Below are 23,625 nucleotides of genomic sequence, written 5' to 3'. Positions count from 1 at the left end.
TTCTTTTGTTTATGTGGTGTATTACATTGATTGTTTTGCGTATGTTGAACCATCCTTGTGAACTTGGGATGAATCCCACTGGTCATGGCATATGATCTTTTTTAATGTGCAGTTGGATTCGGTTTGCTAATATTTTGTTGAGAAGTTTTGCATCTATATTCATCAAAGGTATTGGCCTATAATTTTCTTTTTTTCATGGTATCTCTGTCTGGTTTTGGTATCAGGGTGATGGTGGCTTCACAGAATGTCTTTGGGAGTGATCCCTCCTCTTCAATCTTTTGGAAGAGTTTGAGAAGGATCAGTATAAGTTCTTTGTGTGTTTGCTAGAATTCAATTGTGAAGCCATCTGGTTCTGGACTTTTGTTTGTAGGGAGGATTTTTTTTAATATCTTTATTGGAGTATAATTGCTTTACAATGGTGTGTTAGTTTCTGCTTTATAACAAAGTGAATCAGCTATACATATACATATATCCCGATATCTCCTCCCTCTTGCATCTCCCTCCCACCCTCCCTATCCCACCGCTCTAGGTGGTCACAAAGCACGGAGCTGATCTTCCTGTGCTATACAGCTGCTTCCCACGAGTTATTGGTTTTACATTTGGTAGTGTATATATGTCCATGCCACTCTTATCACTTCATCCCAGCTTACCCTTCCCACTCCCCGTGTCCTCAAGTCCATTCTCCACATCTGCGTCTTTATTCCTGTCCTGCCCCTAGGTTCTTCAGAACCATTTTTTTTTTTAGATTCCCTATATATGTGTTGGCATATGGTATTTGTTTTTCTCTTTCTGACTTACTTCACTCTGTATGACAGACTCTAGGTCCATCCACCTCACTACAAATAACTCAACTTCGTTTCTTTCTATGGCTGAGTAATATTCCATTGTACATATGTGCCACATTTTCTTTATCCATTCATCTGTCAATGGACAATTATGTTGCTTCCATGTCCTGGCTATTGTAAATAGAATTGCAATGAACATTGTGATACATGACTCTTTTTGAATTATGGTTTTCTCGGGGTATATGTCAAGTAGTGGGATTGCTGGATCATATGGTACTTCAATTTTTAGTTTTTTCTTTTTTTTGCGGTATGCGGGCCTCTCACTGCTGTGGCCTCCCCTGTTGCAGAGCACAGGCTCTGGATGCGCAGGCCCAGCGGCCATGGCTCACAGGCCCAGCCGCTCAGCAGCATGTGGGATCCTCCTGGACTGGGCCACGAACCTGTGTCCCCTGCATCAGCAGGCGGACTCTCAACTACTGTGCCACCAGGGAAGCCCCAATTTTTAGTTTTTTAAGGAACCTCCATACTGTTCTCCATAGTGGCTGTATCAATTTACATTCCTACCAGCAGTGCAAGAGAGTTCCCTTTTCTCCACACCCTCTCCAGCATTTATTGTTTGTAGATTGTTTGATGATGGCCATTCTGACGGGTGTGAGGTGATATCTCATTGTAGTTTTGATTTGCATTTCTCTAATGATTAGTGATGTTGAGCATTCTTTCATGTGGTATGTTGGCAATCTGTATATCTTCTTTGGAGAAATATCTATATAGGTTTTCTGCCCATTTTTGGATTGGCTTATTTGTTTTTTTGATATTGAGTTGCATGAGCTGCTTGTAAATTTTGGTGATTAATCCTTTGTCAGTTGGTTCATTTGCTAATATTTTCTCCCATTCTGAGGGTTGTCTTTTCATCTTATTTATGGTTTCCTTTACTGTGCAAAAGCTTTTAAGTTTCATTAGGTTCCATTTGTTTATTTTTGTTTTTCTCTAGGAGGTGGATCAAAAAGGATCTTACTGCGATTTATGTCATAGAGTGTTCTGCCTATGTTTTCGTCCAAGATATTTAGAGTGTCTGGCCTTACATTTAGGTCTTTAATTGTTTTTTTTTTTTTTGCGATACGTGGACCTCTCACTGTTGTGGCCTCTCCCATTGCGGAGCACAGGCTCCAGATGCACAGGCTCAGTGGCCATGGCTGACAGGCCCAGCCGCTCCACGGCATGTGGGATCTTCCTGGACCAGGGCATGAACCTGTGTCCCCTGCATCGGCAGGTGGACTCTCAACCACTGTGCCACCAGGGAAGCCCGGTCTTTAATTGATTTTGAGTTTAGTTTTATGTATGGTGTTAGGGAGTGTTCTAATTTCATTCTTTTACTTGCAGCTGTCCAGTTTTACCAGCACCACTTATTGAAGAGGCTGTCTTTTCTCCATTGTATATTCCTTCCTCCTTTATCAAAGATAAGGAGACCATATGTGCATGGGTTTATCTCTGGGCTTTCTATCCCGTTCCATTGATCTATATTTCGGCGTTTGTGCCAGTACCATACTGTCTTGATTACTGTAGTTTTGTAGTATAGTCTGAAGTCAAGGAGCCTGATTCCTCCAGCTCTGTTTTTCTTTCTCAAGATTGCTTTGGCTATTCGGGGTCTTTTGTGTTCCTATACAGATTGTGAAAAGTCTTGTTCTAGTTCTGTGAAAAATGCCATTGGTAGTTTGTTAGGGATTGCATTGAATCTGTAGATTAGTTTGGGTAGTATACTCATTTTCACAATGTTGATTCTTCCAGTCCAAGAACATGGTATATCACCCCATCTGTTTGTGTCATCTTTAATTTCTTTCATCAGTGTCTTAATAATTTTCTGCATACAGATCTTTTGTCTCCTTAGGTAGGTTTATTCCAAGGCATTTTATTCTTTTTGTTGCAGTGGTAAATGGGAGTGTTTCCTTAATTTCTCTTTCAGATTATTTATCATTAGTGTATAGGAATGCAAGAGATTTCTGTGCATTAATTTTGTATCCTGCTACTTTACCAAATTCATTGATTAGCTCTAGTAGTTTTCTGGTAGCATCTTTAGGACTCTCTATGTATAGTATCATGTCATCTGCAAACAGTGACAGCTTTTCTTCTTCTTTTCTGATTTGGATTTCTTTTTGTTCTTTTTCTTCTCTGATTCCTGTGGCTAAAACTTCCAAAACTGTGTTGAATAATAGTGGTGAGAGTGGACAACCTTGTCTTGTTCCTCATCTTGGAGGAAATGGTTCCAGTTTTTCACCACTGAGAATGATGTTGGCTGTGGGTTTGTCATATATAGTCTTTATTATGTTCAGGTAAGTTCCCTCTATGCCACTTTCTGGAGGGTTTTTGTCATAAGTGGGTATTGAATTTTGTTGAAAGCTTTTCCTGCATCTATTGAGATGATCATATGGTTTTTCTCCTTCAGTTTGTTAATGTGGTTTATCACATAGATTGATTTGTATATATTGAAGAATCCTTGCATTCCTGGAATAAACCCCACTTGATCATGGTGTATGATCCTTTTAATGTGCAGTTGGATTCTGTTGACTAGTATTTTGATCAAGATTTTTGCTTCTATGTTCTTCAGTGATATTGGCCTGTAGTTTTCTTTCTTTGTGACATCTTTGTCTTGTTTTGGTATCAGGGTGATGGTGGCCTCGTAGAATGAGTTTGGGAGTGTTCCTCCATCTGCTATATTTTGGAAGAGTTTGAGAAGGATAGGTTTTAGCTCTTCTCTAAATGTTTGATAGAATTCGCCTGTGAAGCTGTCTGGTCCTAGGCTTTTGTTTATTGGAAGATTTTTAATCAGTTTCAATTTCAGTGCCTGTGATTGTCCTGTTTATATTTTCCATTTCTTCCTGGTTCAGTCTCGGCAGATTGTGCTTTTCTAAGACTGTGTCCAATTCTTCCATGTTGTCCATTTTATTGCCATATAGTTGCTTGTAGTAATCTCTCATGATCCTTTGTATTTCTGCAGTGTCAGTTGTTATTTCTCCTTTTTCGTTTCTAATTCTGTGGATTTGAGTGTTCTCCCTTTTTTTCTTGATGAGTCTGGCTAATGGCCTAACTTTGGGTTTTTTTGTTTTTCTCTCTCTAATTGCTTTAGGTGTAAGGTTAGGTTGTTTATTTGAGATGTTTCTTGTTTCTTGAAATAGGATTGTATTGATATAAACTTCCCTCTTACAACTGCTTTTGCTGCATCACATAGGTTTAGGGTCGTCATGTTTTCATTGTCATTTGTTTCTGGGTATTATCTGACTTCCTCTTTGATTTCTTCAGTGATATCTTGGTTATTTAGTAGTGTATGGTTTAGCCTCCATGTGTTTGTATTTTTTACCGATTTTTTCCTGAAATTGATATCTAGTCTCATAGCGTTGTGGTCAGAAAAGATACTTGACATGATTTCAATTTTCTTAAATTCACCAAGGCTTGATTTGTGACCCAAGATATGATCTATCCTGGAGAATGTTCCATGAGCACCTGAGAAGGAAGTGTATTCTGTCATTTTTGGATGTAATGTCCTATAAATATCAATTAAGTCCATCTTGTTTAGTGCATCATTTAAAGCTTGTACTTCCTTATCTATTTTCATTTTGGATGATCTGTCCATTGATGAAAGTGAGGTGTTAAAGTCCCCTACTATGACTGTGTTACTGTCGATTTCCCCTTTTATGGCTGTTAGCATTTGCTTTATGTATTGAGATGATCCTATGTTGGGTGCATAAATATGTACAATTTTTATATCTTCTTCTTGGATTGATTCCTTGATCACTATGTGGTGTCTTTTTTGTCTCTTGTAATAGTCTTTATTTTAAAGTCTATTTTGTCTAATATGAGAATGGCTACTCCAGCTTTAAATTTTTTTTTTTTCGGTATGTGGGCCTCTCAGTGTTGTGGCCTCTCCTGTTGCAGAGCACAGGCTCTGGATGTGCAGGCTCAGCGGCCATGGCTCACGGGCCCAGCCGCTCCGCAGCATGTGGGATCTTCCCGGACCAGGGCACGAACCTGTGTCCCCTGCATCGACAGGTGGACTCTCAACCACTGCACCACCAGGGAAGCCCCCAAGCTTTAATTTGATTTCTATTTGTATGGAATATTTTTTTCCATCCCCTCACTTTCAGTCTGTATGCCTCCCTAGGTCTGAAGTGTGTCTTTTGTAGACAGAATGTATATGGGTCTTGTTTTTGTATCCATTCAGCCAGTTTATGTCTTTTGGTTGGAGCATTTAATCCATTTACATTTAAGGTAGTTATCGATATGTATGTTCCTATTACCATTTTCTTAATTATTTTGGGTTTTTTTTATTGTAGGTCTTTTCCTTCTCTTGTGTTTCCTGCCTAAAGAAGTTCCTTCAGCATTTGTTGTAAGCCGATTTGGTGGTGCTGAATTCTCTTAGCTTTTTCTTGTCTCTAAAGCTTTTAATTTCTCCATTGAATCTGAATGAGATCCTTGCTGGGTAGAGTAATGTTCGTTGTAGGTTTTTGTCTTTCATCACTTTAAATATGTCCTGCCACTCTCTTCTGGCTTGCAGATTTTCTGGTGAAAGATCAGCTGTTAATCTTATGGGGATTCCCTTGTATGTTATTTGTTGTTTTTCCCTTGCTGCTTTTAATATTTTTTCTTTGTATTTAATTTTTGATAGTTTGATTAATGTGTCTTGGTGTGTTTCTTGGATTTTTCCTGTATGGGACTCTCTGTGCTTCCTGGACTTGATTGACTATTTCCTTTCCCATATTAGGGAAGTTTTCAACAATAATCTCTTCAGATATTTTCCCAGTCCTTTCTTTTTCTCTTCTTCTTCTGGGACCCCTATAATTCGAATGTTGGTACGTTTAATGTTGTCCCAGAGGTCTCTGAGTGTGTCCTCAATTCTTTTCATTCTTTTTTCTTTATTCTGCTCTGCAGTAGTTATTTCCACTATTTTATCTTCCAGGTCACTTATCCATTCTTCTACCTCAGTTATTCTGCTATTGATTCCTTCTGGAGAATTTTAAATTTCATTTATTGTGTTGTTCATCATTGTTTGTTTGGTCTTTAATTCTTGTAAGTCTTTGGTCTGGTGGGTTTTTACCTTGCTCCTTCATCTGCTGTGTGTTTCTCTGTCTTCTCATTTTGCTTAACTTACTGTGTTTGGGGTCTCCTTTTCGCAGGCTGCAGGTCCGTAGTTCCTGTTGCTTTTGGTGTCTGCCCCCAGTGAGTTAGGTTGGTTCAGTGGGGTGTATAGAGTTCCTGGTGGAGGGGAGTGGTGCCTGTGTTCTGGTGGATGAGACTGGATCTTGTCTTTCTGGTACACAGGAGCACATCCGGTTGTGTGTTTTTGCGTGTCTTTGACCTTATAATGATTTTAGGCAGCCTCTCTGCTAATGTGTGGGGTTGTGTTCCTGTCTTGCTAGTTGTTTGGCATAGGCTGTCCAGCACTGTAGCTTGCTGGTCGTTGAGTGGAGCTGTGTCTTAGCATTGAGGTGGAGGCCTCTGGGAGAGCTTTTGCCATTTGATATTACATGGAGCCGGGAGGTCTTTGGTGGACCAGTGTCCTGAACTCGGCTCTCCCACTTCAGAGGCACAGGCCCGACACCTGGCTGGAGCACCAAGACTGTGTCAGCCACACGGCTCAGAAGAAAAGGGAGAAAAAAGAAAGATAGAAAGAAAAAATAATAATAAGATAAAATAAAGTTATTAAAATAAAAAAATTATGAAAAACTAAAAAGTAGTAAAAAAAAGAAAAAAGAAAGAAAGAAGAGAGCAACCAAACCAAAAAACAAATCCACCAATGATAAGAACCACTAAAAACTATACTTAAAAAAAACAAAAAGAAATGGACAGAACCCTGGGACAAATGTTAAAAGCAAAGCTATACAGACAAAATCACACAAGGAAGCATACACATGTACTCTCACAAAAAGAGAAAAAGGAGCAATGAGTATTTATGTATATATATAAAAAAAGAGGAAGAGAGCAATCAAATCAAGAAACAAATCTACCAGTGATAATAAACTCTAAATACTAAACTACGATCAACATAAAACCAGAAACAAGTTAGATGCAGAAAGCAAACCCCAAGTCTACAGTTGCTCCCAAAGTCCACCACCTCAATTTTGGGATGATTCGTTGTCTATTCAGGTATTCCAGAGTTGCAGGGTACATCAAGTTGATTGTGGAGATTTAATCTGCTGCTCCTGAGGCTGCTGGGAGAAATTTCCCTTTCTCTTCTTTGTTTGCACAGCTCCTGGGGTTCACCTTTGGATTTGGCCCCACCTCTGCATGTAGGTCACCTGAGCACATCTGCTGTTCACTCAGACAGGACGGGGTTAAAGGAGCAGCTGATTAGGGGGCTCTGGCTCACTCAGGCTGCGGTTAGGGAGGGGTACAGAATGTGGGGCAAGCCTGCGGCAGCAGAGGCCAGCATGACGTTGCAACAGCCTGAGGCACGCCGTGTGTTCTCTGTAGGGAGTTTTTTAAAATTACAGATTCTATTTCACTTATAGTGATCAGTCTGGTGGGCTTTATGTTTCTAGAAAGTTGTCTGTTTCTTCTTGGTTGTCAAATTTGTTGTCATAAAATTGTTCATATTATTCTCTTATGGTTTTTTTTGTAGTTCTGCAGTATCGGTTGAGATTTCTCCTTTTTCACTTGTGATTTTGTTTATTTGGGTTCTCTCTCTTTTCTTCTTAGTGAGCCTGGCCAGAGGTTTGTCAATTTTGTTTACCCTTTCAAAGAACCAGCTCTTGGTTTTATTTACTTTTTCTATTGTCTTTTAAAATCCGTATTTTGTTTATTTCCTTCCTGATCTTTATTACTTCCTTCCTTCTGCTAACTTCAGGTTTTGTTTGTTCTTTTTTTCTAATTCCTTTAGGTGGTATGTTAGGTTGTTTATTTGAGATTTTTCCTGTTTTTTTAGGAAGACCTGTATTGCTATGAACTTCCCTCTAAGAATTGCTATTGCTGCATCCCATAGATTTTGTATGGTTGTGTTTTCATTTGTTGTTTTCTCAAAGTATTTTTTAATTTCCGTTTTGATTTCCTCATTGACCCATTGGTTTTTTAGTAGCATGTTGTTTAGTCTGCATGTAATCATTTTTCTGTCATTTCTTTTCCTGTGGTTTATTTCTAGTTTCATGCCATTGTGGTCAGAGAAGATTCTTGAAATAATTTCTATACTCTTAAATTTGTTGAGGTTAGTTTTGTGCCCTAATATGTGGTCAATCCTAGACAATGTTCCATGCACAGTTGAAAAGAAAGTGTATTCTGGTTTTTTTTTAGATGTAATATCCTGAAAATATCAATTAAGTCTAACTGTTCTATTGTATCATTTAGGATCTCTCTTGCCTTACTGATTTTTTGGCTAGAAGATCTGCCCATTGATGTGAGTGTAGTGTTAGTTTCCTACTATTATTATATTCCCATCAGTTTCTCCCTTAATGTCTGTTAGTGTTTGTTTTATGTGTTTTGGCTCTCCTATATTAGGTGCATATATGTTGATAAGTGTAAAATTATCTTCTTGTATTGATCCTTTTACCATTATATAGTGTCCTTCTTTATCCTTCTTTATGGCCTTTGTTTTAAAGTCTATTTTGTCTGATATGAGTATTGCAACTCCTGCTTTCTTGTCATTTCCATTTACATGAAATAACTTTTTCCATCCCCTCACTTTCAGTCTGTGTGTGTCCTTTGCCCTAAGGTGGGTCTCTTGTAGGCAGCATATTGTAGGCTCTTGTTTTTTGGTATCCAGGCTGCCACTCTATGTCTTTTGATTGGAGCATTCAGTCCATTGACATTTTAGGTAATTACTGATACGTATGTATTTATTGCCATTTTAAACCTTGTTTTCCAGTTGATTCTATGTTTCTTCTTTGTTCCTTTGTTTTTCTTTTTGTGGCTTGATAATTTCCTTTTATTTTATGCTTGTGTTCTCTTTTTGTTTTTTGTGAATCTGTTGTATATTTTTGATTTGTGGTTGCCCTGTTTTTCAAGTATGTTAACCTCTACCTATATCTGCTTTCTTTTGACTGATAGACATATAGGCTCAAACACATTCTAAGAAAAAAGAATCTACATTTTCTTACTCTCCTTCCCCACATTTTATGATTTTGATGTCCTCTTTTACATCTTCGTGTTTATCCTTTTGCTGTTCCTTGTGTTTATCATTGCTTTCACAAATAGTTTTTTTTTTCTCTTTTTGATCTGTATACTGGCTAATTTAAGTGATTTACTTTCCAATTGTGATTTCCTCCTTCCTGTATCTTCTTCCTTCTTTTCAATTTAGAGAAGACCTTTCAATATTTCTTTTAGGATAGCTTTAGTATTCTTTTAGTTTTTGCTTGTCTGAGAAATTCTTTATTTCTTCTCCCATTCTAAATGATAATCTTGCTGGGTAGAGCATTCTAGGTTGCAGATTTTTCTCTTTCAAGACTTTGAATATATTTTGCCATTCCCTCCTGTCCTGCAGCATTTCTGTAGAGAAATCAGCTGATAGCCTTATGGGGGTTCTCTTATAATTAACTCCATTTTTCTCCTGCTGCGTTTAGAATCCTCTCTTTAACTTTTTCCATTTTATTATAATATGTCTTAGCATAGGTCTGTTTGGGATCATCTTGTTTGGGACCATCTGTACTTCTTGTATCTGGATATCTGTTTAGTTCTTCAGTTTGGGAAGTTTTCAGCCATAATTTCTTCAAATACATTTCCTTTCTTTTTTCATTTAAATTTATTTATTTTTGGCTGCATTGGGTCTCTGTTGCTGTACGCGGGCTTTCTCTAGTTGCAGCGAGCGGGGCTACTCTTCATTGCGGTGCGTGGGATTCTCATTGCAGTGGCTTCTCTTGTGGAGCATGGGCTCTAGGTGTGTGGGCTTCAGTAGTTGTGGTGTGCAGGCTCAGTAGTTGTGGTGCATGGGCTTAGTTGCTCCACGGCATGTGGGATCTTCCCAGACCAGGGCTCGAACCTGTGTCCCGTGCATTGGCAGGCGGATTCTTAACCACTGTGCCACCAGGGAAGTCCCCTTCAAATACATTTTCAATCCCCTTTTCTCTTCCTTCTCCTTCTGGAATCCCCATTATTCATAGATTGGCATGCTTTATATTATCCCGTAGGTCTCTTATATTGCTTTCACTTTTTTTCTTTTTCATTTGGCTTTCTGCCTGCTGTTTTGATTGGGTAATTTCCATTATTCTATCTTCCAGATCACTTATTCTTCCTTCTGCATTATTCATTCTGCTGTTCATTGCCTTTAGCTCAGCTTTTGTCTCGGCAAATGAATTTTCTAATTTTTCTTGGTTCCTTCTTATAGTTTCTCGTTCCTTTTTATAGTAATTTGCATTTCTGTCAATAGCCTTTCTTAATTCCTTTAGTATTTTCATTATCTCCTATTTGAAATCCATGTCTATTAAACTGAAGTGGTCTCTTTCATTGTTTGTTCTTTCAGGACAATTTTCTTGGTCTTTTAACTGGGAGTGTTTCCTCTGCTTCTTCATTTTGCTTGTATTTCTCTTACCCTGTGAGTTTAGGAGAAACAGTTACCTACTGTAGTCTTGGAGGGCTATTTATATGCAGGAGTGTTCCTGCGTAGGTCGTTTGGGTTTAATATTCTTTTGGCGTGAGGGCTGATTTTGGTTTGGTTGCTTGCCATCTCTTTCCTAAGCATGTGTTGGCTGTGCGTGCTCCAGGGGAGACGACAGGGGTGGGGTGGCAGAGGTTGGTGACTGGTCACAGGACCCTTGGCAGTGGCAGGTCTTGCGCACTCCCAGGGAAGTGGGGGCAGTGGCTGGCGCCTGGTCACGGGACCCATGGTGGCAGTGGGCTGCACACCTTCCTGGGGAGGCAGGGCCAGCGGTTGGCACCCAATCTTGGGACCCTTGATGGTGGCAGCAGTCTATGCCCATCTCTGGGGTTGGAGATGGCAGTGGTGGCTCACGCCCACCCCTGGAGCTTGTGTAGGCAGTGCCTTGCTGCTTGAGAGTGTGTGCTCAGAGAAAGAAGCTTCTATGGTGAGCTCACCCCTCTCCTAGCACACCCCCCAACAATGGCGCCTTGCCTCTCTGGCGGGCCCATGCTTATTCCTGTATTCCCTTGATTGTGGCCCACCACATCTTAGCCCCCTGAGGCTGTCTCCTTGCAGCCAACCCCAGTCCTCTCCCTGGATATGACCTTGGAAGCCCAAAGCTCAGCACCCAGCCCCCACCTTCCCCAGCGGCTGAGCGTCTCAGGCTGGGGAGTGCCAGATGGTGGCACTGACCTTCTTTGCAGGTCTCTCTCCACTTTGCCCTCCATAAACCAGTTGTTACACTCTCCTCCAAGGCTCCGAAGCTCCCCATCTGTCCTGGCTTGATCTCCCCACCAGTGAGAGGACTTAGCAGTGTGTGGAAACCTTTCCTCTTTTGCAGCTCCTTCCCAGGGGCACAGGTCCCATCCCTATTCCTTTCTTTCTTTTTTGTCTTTTGTCCTACCCCATTACGTGGAGATTTTCTTGCCCTTTTGGAAGTCTGAGGTCTTCTGCCAGCATTCAGTAGATGTTCTGTGAGAATCGTTCCACAGGTAGATGTATTTTTGATGTATTTGTGGGAGGAGGTGAGCTCCACTTCCTACTCCTCCGCCATCTTAATCTGATCCCCTGACCATACCAATTTTTGATGAGGATATAGAGCAACTAGAATTCTCATACAGTGCTGGTAGGAATGTACAATGGTGCAGCCACTTTGAAAAACAGTTTAGTAGTGTCTTAAGTTAAATGTGCACCTATCTGCGAGTCAGCCTTTAAATTTCTATGTATTTACTCAAGAGAAGCAAAAGAATATGTCCTAGAAGATATACAGATTGCCAACAAACACATGTAAGAATGCTCAACATCATTAATCATTAGAGAAATGCAAATCAAAACTACAACGAGATATCACCTCACACCAGTCAGAATGGCCATCATCAAAAAGTCTACAAACAGTAAATGCTGGAGAGGGTGTGGAGGAAAGGGAACCCTCCTGCACTGTTGGTGGGAATGTAAATTGATACAACCACTATGGAGAACAGTATGGAGGTCCCTTAAAAAACTAAAAGTAGAGCTACCATATGACCCAGCAATGCCACTTCTGGGCATATACCCTGAGAAAACCATAATTCAAAAAGAGTCATGTACCACAATGTTCATTGCAGCTCTATTTACAATAGCCAGGACATGGAAGCAACCTAACTGTCCATCGACAGATGAATAGATAAAGAAGATGTGGCACATATATACAATGGAATATTACTCAGCCATAAAAAGAAACAAAATTGAGTTATTTGTAGTGAGGTGGATGGGCCTAGAGTCTGTCATACAGAGTGAAGTAAGTCAGAAAGAGAAAAACAAATACTGTATGCTAACACATATATATGGAATCTAAAAAAAAAAAGGTTTTGAAGAACCTAGGGGCAGGACAGGAATAAAGACACAGATGTAGAGAATGGACTTGAGGACACGGGGAGGGGGAAGGGTAAGCTGTGAGAAAGTGAGAGAGTGGCATGGACATATATATACTACCAAATGTAAAACCAGTGGGAAGCAGCCACTTAGCACAGGGAGGGCAGCTCGGTGCTTTGTGACCACCTAGAGGGGTGGGATAGGGAGGGTGGGAGGGAGACACAAGAGGGAGGGTATATGGGGATATATGTATATGTATAGCTGATTCACTTTTTTATAAAGCAGAAACTCACACACCATTGTAAAGCAATTGTACTCCAATAAAGGTGTTAAAAAATGTATTAGAAAAAAATAAAAGAATATGTCCATACAAGGACTTGTACGTGAATGTTCATAGTGGCTTTATTTGTGATCACCAAAACCTAGAGACAACTCCAGTGTCTATCAACAGGTGAAGGGATAAACTGTGCTTTGTTTATACAGTGGAATACTACTCAGCAGTGGAAAGGAATGGACCACTGATGCATGCAACAACATGGTTGAACCTCAAAATAATCACGCTGAGTGAAAGAAGCCAAACAAAAAAGAGGACATACTGTATGATTCCGTTTATGTAAAATTCTAGAAAAAGCAAGCTAAATTTCAGTGACAGCAGATCAGCACTTACTTGGAGTTGGGGTGAGGAGGGAGAGATGGATTATGAAGGGGCACAAGGAAACTTTGGGGAGTGATAGACATGTTCGATAGCTTAATTGTGGTGATGGTTCCACCAATGTATACATATGTCAAAACTCATCAAACTGCACACTTAAACATGTGCAGTTTATTTATGTCAGTTATAACTCAAGGTGCAAATGGGAAAAAATGACAGAAAAATATAACATTGACATCTTTCCATGTCAGCACCAAGGGACTGCCTCATTCTTTTTGCTCTCTGTATGGTGTTTCATTGTATGTATGTACTGTGATTTTATCCACACAGCCTTGGGTGGGTGACTCATCTGTTTTAGGTAATGAGGCCCCCCTTTTTCCTTTGTGGATAAGGATGGCTTTTGTTTCCTGAACCTGATTAACACATCTGGCATCACTGGTCAGAATGTAATTTCTGAAGCCCATTGCTTCTGGCTGTCTATGACCTCTTGTCTCATTGGGCTCAGAAGACTCTTATTTATCCTAAACATGGAAACAGATTAAGTGGCCACAAGTGATCTTTTCCATAAAATTATGGAGCCTCAGAGATAATCTAATTCAACCCCCTTATTTTTACAGAAAAGAAAGCAGGATAAGTGATTTACCTGAGATCATACAGATAGTTAGAGCCCAGGACTCCCGTCTCTTAGTCTATTTTTCTACTGCACAGATGTCAAATAATTGCTTTTTTGCCCTACGGTGGTTTGTATCAGCTTTGGATCAGTACGTATTAATCTTAAGGAAAAAATACAAGCAGAAACACTCTCCGTGGGCCATTATTAAACTACCTCTCTAGAGGAATGGTTCTGCTTTAGGTTCTTTATTCTTTGCAGCAAATGGGGAAAAAGAATGGTTCTAAAGTAAAAATGAAATCAAACTCCCTGCTGTGTCTTCACCTATAAAGCTAATGTATCTCTCAAGAAATGACCGCTGTTTCACCTCTGGCATGCCTTAGGATTTCCACCCCAGCTGTCTGTTTTCATAAAGCTATCTCAAACATCATGTTATGTTAACTTGGAAAGTTTAGTCTCTACTGCCTAAGACGTTATACATTTTGGTTACTTCATTCTTTGCTCATTTGTTATTAGTTCCTTCATTTGTTTGATAAATGTCTATGAATGCCTACTATTTTCCAGGCACTGTTTTAGGCAGTGGGATACACTGGTGAAGACAACAAAGTCCCTTGCTTGAGGAGCTTAGATTTGGGAGTGGGGGGCACAGATAATAAGGGAATAATCAAGTAAATATATTGTATATCAGATGTTGACAAGCGCTATGGAGAAAAATGAAGTAGATTAAAGGGAGGGAGTGCCAGGAAAGCATATGTGTATATAAGCTGTTTTATCTAGGCCAGCAGGGGAAAAGTCTTAATAATAAGATGACATTTGAGAGAAGACAGGAAGCAAAGAGGCACAAACCCTTAGAGTATCTGGGGGAAAGAGATACTTTCTAGGCAGAGAAAGCAGCAGGTATAAAGACCCTAAGGTGAGTTTGTGTTTGGCACGTGTGAGTCATCTGGAACTGGTGAGCAAGTGGGGAGGGTAGGGGATAAAGACAGAGGTGAGGTGAGAAGCAGATCATGTAAGATATTGTTGGCACTTGTAAGGACTCTGTCTTTTACTCCCGAGTGAGAAGGAGGGCTCTGAGTGACAGGACATTATTTTTTCTTTTTTTAAATTGGGGTAAAATTTACATAACATGAGATTAATCATTTTAACAGTTTTAAAGTATACAGTTCAGTAGCTTTTAGTACTTTCAGAATGTTGTGCAACCATCACCACTGTCTAATTTCAGAACATTTTCATCACTCCAAAAAGAAACCCCGTGCCCATTAAGCAGTCACTCTCCATTTCCCTCAGCCCCTAATCTGCTTTCTGTCTCTATGGATTTGCCTATTCTGAACATTTCCTGTCAATGGAATCATACAGAATGTGGCCATTTGTGTTTGGCATTTCACTTAGCATAATATTTTCAAGGTTCATCCATGTTGCAGCATGTGTCAGAACTTCATTCCTTTTTTTGTCAATAATATTTCATTATATGGCTGTACCACATTTCCTTTATCTGTTCATCTGTTGATGGACATTTGGACTGTTTCCACCTGTTAGCTATTGTGAATAATGCTGCTATGAACATTTGTGTACAAGTTTTTGTGTGGACACGTGTTTTCAGTTCTGTATTGGGGATATATATATATATATGATTGATTGATGTTTGGCTGCATTGCGAGGCTTGCAGGATCTTAGTTCCCTGACCAGGGATTGAACCCAAGCCCCCGGCAGTGGAAGCGCAGAGTCCTAACCACTGGGCCACCAGGGAATTCCCTGGATTTATATTTTCAAAACTCATTTTGGCTGCTGTGTTGAGGATAGATTGTATGAGGACAAGGGCAGAAGTAGGGAGTTCAGTTAAGAGGCTACTGCAACCACCCAGGAGGTGATGGTGGTTTAGACCAGAGTAATGGTAGTGGAGGGGGAGAGAACTGGTCATACTCTAGATATACTTTGAAGATAGAGCCAAGAGGAGTTGCTAATGCATTGGATATGTATTTTGAGAGAACGAGCGGAGTCAAGGGTGATTCTTAAGATTTTTGACCTGAGAAATGAAAGGACAGAGTTGCCATTTGATGAAATTGAGGGAAGAGCAGGTTTGGGGGAGGATTAGGGCTTTGGTTTTGGACTTGCTGTGTTTGAGACATCCCAGCAGAGATGTCAAGTAGGATGTTGGAAATAGAAGTCTGGCGTTTGAGTAAGAGAGAAATTTGGGAATTGTTAGTTTATAGAGCGTATTTAAAGCCATGAGACTAGATAAGATCATTTAGGGATAATTCTAGATAGTGAAGACAAGAAGCCCAAGGAATAAACGTGGACACAATCCAAAGATTAGAGGTCTAGGAGGTGAGGAGAGACCAGCAAAGGAGATTGAGAAGGAGCAGCCAGTGAGGTCAGAGGACCAAGAGAGTGTGGTATCCTGGAGGCCAAGTGAAATTACTTGAGACACTTCAGGAAGAATGATTTTTTTCCCTTGTTCTCACAAATTCCTTGAGGTAAGGGGTCCAGGAATTGTGTCCTTCCCTTTAGAGATGACTGCTAGTTTGAGTGCCCAGGGTCATCCTTCATTAAGCTGAAAAGGAATTCTGGTCTTCTGAATAATATCTTCAAAGCAAACTGCTTATTTATGTATACACTTTATGCTCCACTGAGGGCATTTAGTCAAAAATTCAGTCAAAAAATAATTGAGTGCCCACTCTATGCTAGTCTTCTAGGCATTGGGAATGCAGCAGTGAACAAAATGTGTGGTCACTCATCTCCTGGAACTTACTCCAATGGAGGAGAAAGACATTAAACAAATCATTTGTTTAAATTATTGAACAAATTAAGTAATTTATATAAAAGACATAAAAAGTTACACATATGATGACTGCTACCAAGGCATCAGGGTGCTTCAGGAGCATGTAGGAAGGTTACTCCAGACTTGGGGTGGGAGCATGGTCAGAGAGATCTCCAGGAACTGACATATAAGGAGAGACCAGAAGAAGCAATAGATTTAGCCAGAAGTTTCAAGTAAACAAGAAAAATGGCCATTGTGGCCATCCCAGGCAGAGAAAAGAGGGAAGAAGAAGAGCTTTGGCACATTCAGGAAACCAAAAGAGCTTCATCATTCTGGAATGTAAAGTATAAGGAGAGGTGGAGGGTGAAAGATGAGTCTGCAGACGTGAGCAGGGGTCAACTCATAAGGATTTTCTTGCCATGCTAAGGAGTTTGAACTCAATCCCAAGAGGAATGGGGAACCACTGAGCAGTTTTTTTTTTGTTTGTTTGTTTGTTTTTGCGGTACGTGGGCCTCTCACTGTTGTGGACTCTCCCGTTGCAGAGCACAGGCTCCGGACGCACAGGCCCAGCGGCCATGGCCCACGGGCCCAGCCGCTCCGCGGCATGTGGGATCCTCCCGGACCGGGGCACGAACCCGTGTCCCCTGCATCAGCAGGCGGACTCTCAACCACTGCGCCACCAGGGAAACCCCTACTGAGCAGTTTTAAAAGCATACTTAGCTCTTAGAAAGATCACTTAGGCTACCATTGTGAAAGGTTGGAAGGAAGCCTGCCTCCCGGCAAGAGAGCCCACTTCCTTTATGTGTTGGCTCTTGGTTTTTATTCTAGTGTGCCATTTGAAGTCCCCAAGCTGAAAAGTGGAAAGTGTGCCCTGGAGGCTGAGAGTGAGAGTCTGGATAGCTACATGGCTGACTCGGATAGCACGTCCAGGTGAGATGCCCCCAGTCCCTGCTGCTCTGCTCAGCCGAGCTCCCATTTTGTTGTCTAGCGCCAGGGTGCGGGAATCCGCTGCCTTCAGTGTTCCTGACTTCTGTCCTCGACAAGGCGAATGAAGTATTTTCTCTGACGTTGCCATAAGTCTTCCAGTAGCACTTCTACTGTTGGCTCTGAGCACACCCTTCTGGAACATGCTAACTTCCCAGGCCGCTGCACCTTGGAGGAGTCTTCCTGGACCAGCAGCAACGGATGCTGCTATCCCTTAGGCATGGGGGTTTGAGTGTTTGTGTTTGTACAGAGCTGCTTATCTAATCATCTGCATTCCTTCAAAGTAAATCAGATGTGAAGTTTACCTTCTGGATTTGGTTACTGCAGTGGCCTCAAGCCAGTGGCTCTCTTTCCATAGAGCTTGGGTTCCTAGACAGAAGGGGAAGGGGAAAAGGTGATGTATTATAGCTTCTGTATCTGCCTCCAGGAGAGACTCTCTGGATAAATCTGGCCTCTTTCCAGAATGGAAGAAGATGTCTGCCCCCAAATCTCAAGTAGAAAAGGTAAGCTTTATTTATTGGTTGGTCGATCTCTGTCTCTCTTTTGTCTGTCTTTGTCTCTGTATGTCTCTCTCTCTTTCTTTTACCTTCCTCAGGAAGAATTTAAATCAAGAGTTCAAACAAACAAATTTTAGTTCAGGTTCCCTTGGGAGCATTTTCTAAGGTTTTGGTTGAAACGTGAGAAAATAGGTTTTGTACAATTTCCTAGGATTAAGTTAAAGTTAAGATTAATATTTCCTTTAAGTTTGTCATAGTTTAGTGAAAATCTGGGCCTTCTTCCTTACTCCATTCTTCCACCTACTCAACTGTCTTCTTCCATTTCCTTGCCCTTATCTCTTCCTAGGAAGCTCAGCCTGAGGGTCAAAATGTGGTATCTGTGGACGAGGGTGAAATGATATTCAAGAAGAACACCAGAAAAATCCTCAGGCCTTCAGGTAGCTGGTTTCCCTTCATGGCCTTTTGAGATTGAAGTTCTGAGTACTTGGTGGGTTATTCGTACGGAGAAGAGTCGGTTTCTTTTGATTTGGTTTTCGGCCTTCCACTCAGAGTACACTAAATCTGTGATTGATCTTCGCCCGGAAGATGTGGGGCATGAAAGTGGCTCCTTGGGAGACAGAAGTAAATCTGTCCCAGGTCTCAGTGTGGATATGGTAAGTACCCTTGTATTTCACTTGGTCACTATATGAAATTTTATATATCTAAAGTTGACTTTACTGCCCAATACTCTCAATTCACCTGTTTAATTCTTTAAGAAAAGGTAACATGAATCTTGATTTCCCCCTCAATTTCTAAAGTAAATCTGGTTGCTGAATTGCTTGAAGAAAAAGACGATCTTTCACTGTCTCTTTTATTTTCTAAACATTGCTTGATATATGGTTGGGGGCTCAAATAAATACTTATCTTGAATATAATGTAAAGGGATGGCTGGGTTGGGGCAGTCAAATGAGAAAGAGATATTCTTATCTTATTATTTTGTGATTTGAGAAGGGTAGTTGGAATATAGTTTGGAAGCCTAAAATGGGAAAACATAAAGATAAGTATGTACGTGTGCATATGACACCTCAGAGCTTATCAACAATTATGGCCCCTACTAAAGGAAGGATATTCATCTTTGAACTTTTTCTTATTTTTATTAACTCTGAATCTATATTTATTTTTCAAGGAAGAGGAAGAGGAAGAAGAAGAAGACATTGACCACCTGGTGAAGTTGCATCGTCAGAAGCTAGCCAGAAGCAGCATGCGAAGTGGCTCTTCCATGGTAAGTTCTATTAGTTCTGTGGCTATGGACATGTTGGCAGGAAGGATGGAAGTGCCTCCCTAAAGCAGGAGGATCAGGACCTGGGGAAATTCTCCTAGTCACTCTTTCTAGGTAAGTGAGATGCATTTGTTTGTTCCTTTCCTCAGTTTAGACCATAGTTGCTTAGTGCACAGTTAGGTGGCTTTCTCAGCCTCTGCCCTGGCGATTCTTACATCAGGTAGTTAGAGCTAGAGATGTTCATCATAGCCTTGTGAACAGTAACCCATAACTTCTCCCTTAAAAAGGTACCCAGGTCATGAAGTGAGCAAGATCAGGTTTCTTCATCAGAGCATGTACCAAGTCTCACATTCAAGGGCAGTGAGTGCCATGGGAAGGGCCTTGGCAAGGTTAATTGGCATCAGGATATGATTAAGGAACAACAACATCACTCAGAATCATGAAGTTAAAGGGACATTTAAGATTCAGGGCCTAGTTCTGTCATAAGTGTGAAGATTGATGTTTAGGGGAAACAGAATCAGAAAGCAGGGTGATTAGATGGTCCCACTCACACATAGGAAGAGAACGGTGGGCTTGCAGAGTCAATTATTACCTGAGAGGAAGGTATCTTTTCACCTCTGTTGGGATTTTCCCCCCAATTCTGATGCAATCACTTTTCTCTATAGGTCTTGAGAGACATAAGGTGGATAAAAGAAATGCACAGATAATTAAGGCCCCTTGTTTTAATTAGTAACTGACCCCTTCTAGCCAGCATTGTAGCATATATAACATACACCAGGATCGGACTGAGCTGCGTCTTACCTCTACTCCTTGCCCACCTGCTGGGGCAGTTGAAAATTAACAATAAAATGTGTAAAAAGAGGGAAGAAGAGCAGCTCGGAGCCTAGGTGAGCCATGATTGATGAACCTGAGCAGTTGTGCGTGTGCTCTTAGCTGTCTCTTATACTCTGGGTACAAGACGACTGGCAGTACTGGCTGGTTGGTTGCAGGGGGCTTTTGTTTTCTTCAGTGACTGTGGCTTTCTCATGAGGGAAAATGTTAGCAATGTGGCAGGGGGAGTGTGCCTTCGCCAGATGTTTGTGAGTGCTTTATCTTTTTCTGTTTGGTTGGTTTTTTGTTTTGTTTTGTTTTGTTTTTTGCCACGCCACACGGCATATAGGATCTTAGTTCTCCCACCAGGGATTGAACCTGTGCCCTCTGCACTGAAAGCACGGAGTCTTAACCACTGGACCACCAGGGAAGTCCCTGTTTTTTTCTTCCAGTTTTATTGAGATATAACTGACATACAGCACTTTATAAGTTTAAGGTATACAGCATAGTGATTTGACTTACATATATCATGAAAAGGTTACTGCAGTAAGTTTAGTGAACATCCATCATCTCATATAGATACAAAATTAAAGAAATAGAAAAAAAATTTTTCCTTGTGATGAGGACTCTTAGTATTTACTCTCTTAACAACTTTCATATATAACACACAGCAGTGATAATTATATTTATCATGTTACACATTATATCCCTAGTACTTATTTATCCTATAACTGGAAAATCATACCTTTTAACCACTTTCATACAAGTTCTTCTCCCCTGACCCCTTGCCTCTTATAACCACAAATCTGATCTCTTTTTCTGAGTTTTGTTTGTCTGTGTTTGAAGTATAATAGACCTACAACACTATGTTAGTTCCTGTTACACAACATAATGATTCGATATTTCTGTAAATTTCAAAACGATCACCATGGTGAGTCTAGTTACCATCTGCCATGTGGATGCTTTATCTTCAGAGTACGATTGGCAGCGTGATGAGCATTTATAGCGAAGCTGGTGATTTCGGGAACATCTTTGTGACTGGCAAGATTTCCTTTTCCCTGAAGTATGAGCAGCAAACACAGGCTCTGGTCATTCATGTGAAGGAGTGCCACCATCTGGCCTATGCTGACGAAGCCAAGAAGCGCTCGAACCCGTGAGTGCTTCTGGACCCTGCGCGGTGCTTGGAGATGATCAGACCCCAGCATCTCTCTGGGCACCCTTGAGCCGAGGCTCTCACTTCCTGGGCAGACAGGGAGGTGTGATTGAGAGTGGCTAGGGGAGATGTGGTAAAAGGACCAGGATTGGGAAAATGCAAGAATGGCAGGTCTAAGAGGGCTTGATGTGACATTTTCATTTCATCATGGCATATGTATATGGAGAGGAAGAAAATAAGGAATGGACTTCCAAAAAGACAGCAAATGACTCAGTATTCTCCTTGGTTTTTAGATATGTGAAGACTTATCTTCTGCCTGACAAATCCCGCCAAGGAAAAAGAAAAACCAGCATCAAGCGGGACACCATTAATCCGCTATATGATGAGATCCTCAAAGTAAGTATCTAGAGCCCGAGAGGGTATGAGAATTTGTTCTGTCTTGTGTGCTAAGCTGTAGCTATTCCTCTGCTACGTGGGTGGTCGACATGGTTTTCAGTGGCCATGTCTGTGTTTGAGGATATACTATGGGCATCTGTTCACATCCTGACCTCCCAGAGAAGAGAACAAAGCTGATCTGACTTTCTTGGATTATTGTGAAGTTGGAGGTCCACGTGGCCACAAGTCTCATTTTAAAGAGTCATTTGCAATCAGGAGTCTCCCTGGCAGTTCTTTTTGAATATTCCAGTGTTCTCTCCCCCACTGAAGGAAAAATTCATATTCCAGGTCCTCCGATGGAATATGGGGTAAGTGGAGGCTTTGAGGGAGGAAACTCAAAGTGCTTAGGGACTAAAGTGATTTGATATTCAGGACTATGGACTTTGAGTATGGTTGCTCAGATTTGGGAGTAACCTTTTTCTGACGAATTACCGTGAACTAATCATCTTGGGCTTCTCCTTTCCTTTCACAGTATGAGATCCCAGAATCTCTCCTGGCCCAGAGGACTTTGCAGTTCTCGGTTTGGCATCATGGTCGTTTTGGCAGAAACACTTTCCTTGGAGAGGCAGAGGTCCAGATGGACTCCTGGAAGCTTGATAAAAAACTGGATCATTGCCTCCCTTTACATGGAAAGGTAGTCTGCTTTAACAACTCCTTACAGAGTTTGGATCTGAGGTAGAATTGCCTGCAGTGACTTCTGCTGGGACAGTTTTGAATGCAGTCTGTGGAGTTCTAGTGCACCCTGCTGGGGTTACTGAGTTTAACAGTAATTTCAGATGCACTTGGATGGCAAGTGTGAGTAATCTCTTCTGTGTAGGCCAGACGAAGATGAAGCCACGGTTTTCCTTTGAAGTCTTTCATATGTGTGCCAAGCTTTGCCTCCTGATCTTCCAGAGTCTGGGCGTATCCTAACATCCTAACTTGTGCCTCTTCTCCAAGCTAACTTTTTGGGTGTATCCTAATCTGCACTGGTTTTCCAAACTACCCTTTTCACTAAAGAAGTGGGAAGTAAAGCAATTCACGGAGTTCCAACTGCTGTGCTCTTGGTCACACAAGCCAGGGACGGTTTTACTTTGGAGATGGCATCTCAGGTGAGAGTGTGGCAGTGTGCATAATAGTACCTGGGATCTGAGTGCAGACCTGGATTTGAATCCAGGCCCTGTGATTTACCAGCTAGGTAAATCACCTAACTTAAAGGTAACTTACAGGACTTCCCTGGTGGTCCAGTGGGTAAGACTCCATGCTCCCAATTCATGGGGCCTGGGTTTGATCCTGGTCGGGGAACTAGATCCCACGTGCATGCCGCAACTAAGAGGTTACCTGCTGCAACTAAGAGTCCGCATGCCGCAACTATGAGCCTGCATGTCACAACTAAAAGATCCCACATGCCGCAACTAAAAGATCCCACATGCCTCAGTGAAGATCCCGAGTGCCACAACTAAGACCCAGCGCAGCCTAAGTAAATAAATAAATATTTAAGAAAAAAAAGAAAAAGATAACTTAGGTAAGTCACCTAACTTCTGTGGGCCTTAGTTCCTTCACCTATAAAGTGGAAATGATAATAATATTCCTCTTCTGCAGGAGCATATACAGAGTACCAATCAGTGCCTGGCACATAAAAGACATTCAATAGGTTACTGTCACTCTGGTTAAGATGAAATGCTAAAACAGAGTTAGGACTTCTTGATTATCAGAACTGTTCAATGGCAAGATTCTTCTGTAAAACTTTTTTTACACTAGCATTTTCAATGCTAAAAATAGTACATGTTACATAGAATGCCTTTGGAAAGATGGACATGAAACTAGTAGTAGTGGCTGCCTCTAGGAAGAGAGACTGAGGTAGGAGGGTTTAGTTTTCTCTATATGCCCTTTTATAACGTTTGAACTTTTTATCAGGTCTACATATATTGCTTATCAAGAACATTAAGAATAAAAGGATTTATGTGCATGATTCAAAATTAAAACAACATGGAAGTGTATAAAAAGAAAATAGGTTATTTCCATTCCCTAGAAATACTGTTATCAACTACTTGGATATCTTTATAGAAATTTTGTATTAAGCAGCACAGATATATATATATATGGATTTACATTTTTCCTTTTTACACAAATGGACTCTTATCATTGTGTATATATATCTTGATTTTTCATTTAACAATTTGTCATTTACCATGGACATTTTTCTATGCCATCACTTACAGCCTTATCTCATTTTAACTGCTGGATAGTATTCTTCATGTACCTATATTATAATTTATTTACAGTCCCCCCACCAATGG

General features: G+C 40.9%; 2 protein-coding genes across 2 annotated transcripts in view; one reads left to right on the top strand and one right to left on the bottom strand.

Annotated features, from left to right (window-relative positions):
• SYTL4 (synaptotagmin like 4) overlaps positions 1-23,625 on the top strand; it is a 70,017-nt gene that overhangs the window by 37,484 nt on the left and 8,908 nt on the right. The window contains exons 6-13 of the mRNA XM_082609888.1: positions 17,038-17,139; positions 17,621-17,696; positions 18,037-18,127; positions 18,240-18,343; positions 18,856-18,951; positions 20,733-20,911; positions 21,205-21,307; positions 21,819-21,980. Coding sequence (XP_082466014.1) covers positions 17,038-17,139; positions 17,621-17,696; positions 18,037-18,127; positions 18,240-18,343; positions 18,856-18,951; positions 20,733-20,911; positions 21,205-21,307; positions 21,819-21,980 — 913 coding nt within the window. The remainder of the gene's footprint in view (positions 1-17,037; positions 17,140-17,620; positions 17,697-18,036; positions 18,128-18,239; positions 18,344-18,855; positions 18,952-20,732; positions 20,912-21,204; positions 21,308-21,818; positions 21,981-23,625) is intronic.
• The window catches only part of SRPX2 (sushi repeat containing protein X-linked 2), a gene marked incomplete at its 3' end in the record, with an annotated part of 39,107 nt that continues 36,360 nt past the window's right edge, over positions 20,879-23,625 (bottom strand). Inside the window, exon 10 of the mRNA XM_082609892.1 lies at positions 20,879-20,998. Coding sequence (XP_082466018.1) covers positions 20,879-20,998 — 120 coding nt within the window. The remainder of the gene's footprint in view (positions 20,999-23,625) is intronic.

The sequence above is a fragment of the Mesoplodon mirus genome (genome assembly GCF_964341445.2).
Source record: "Mesoplodon mirus genome assembly, chromosome: X".
NCBI lineage: Eukaryota > Metazoa > Chordata > Mammalia > Artiodactyla > Ziphiidae > Mesoplodon > Mesoplodon mirus.
This window is presented reverse-complemented; position numbering and strand designations above follow the sequence as displayed.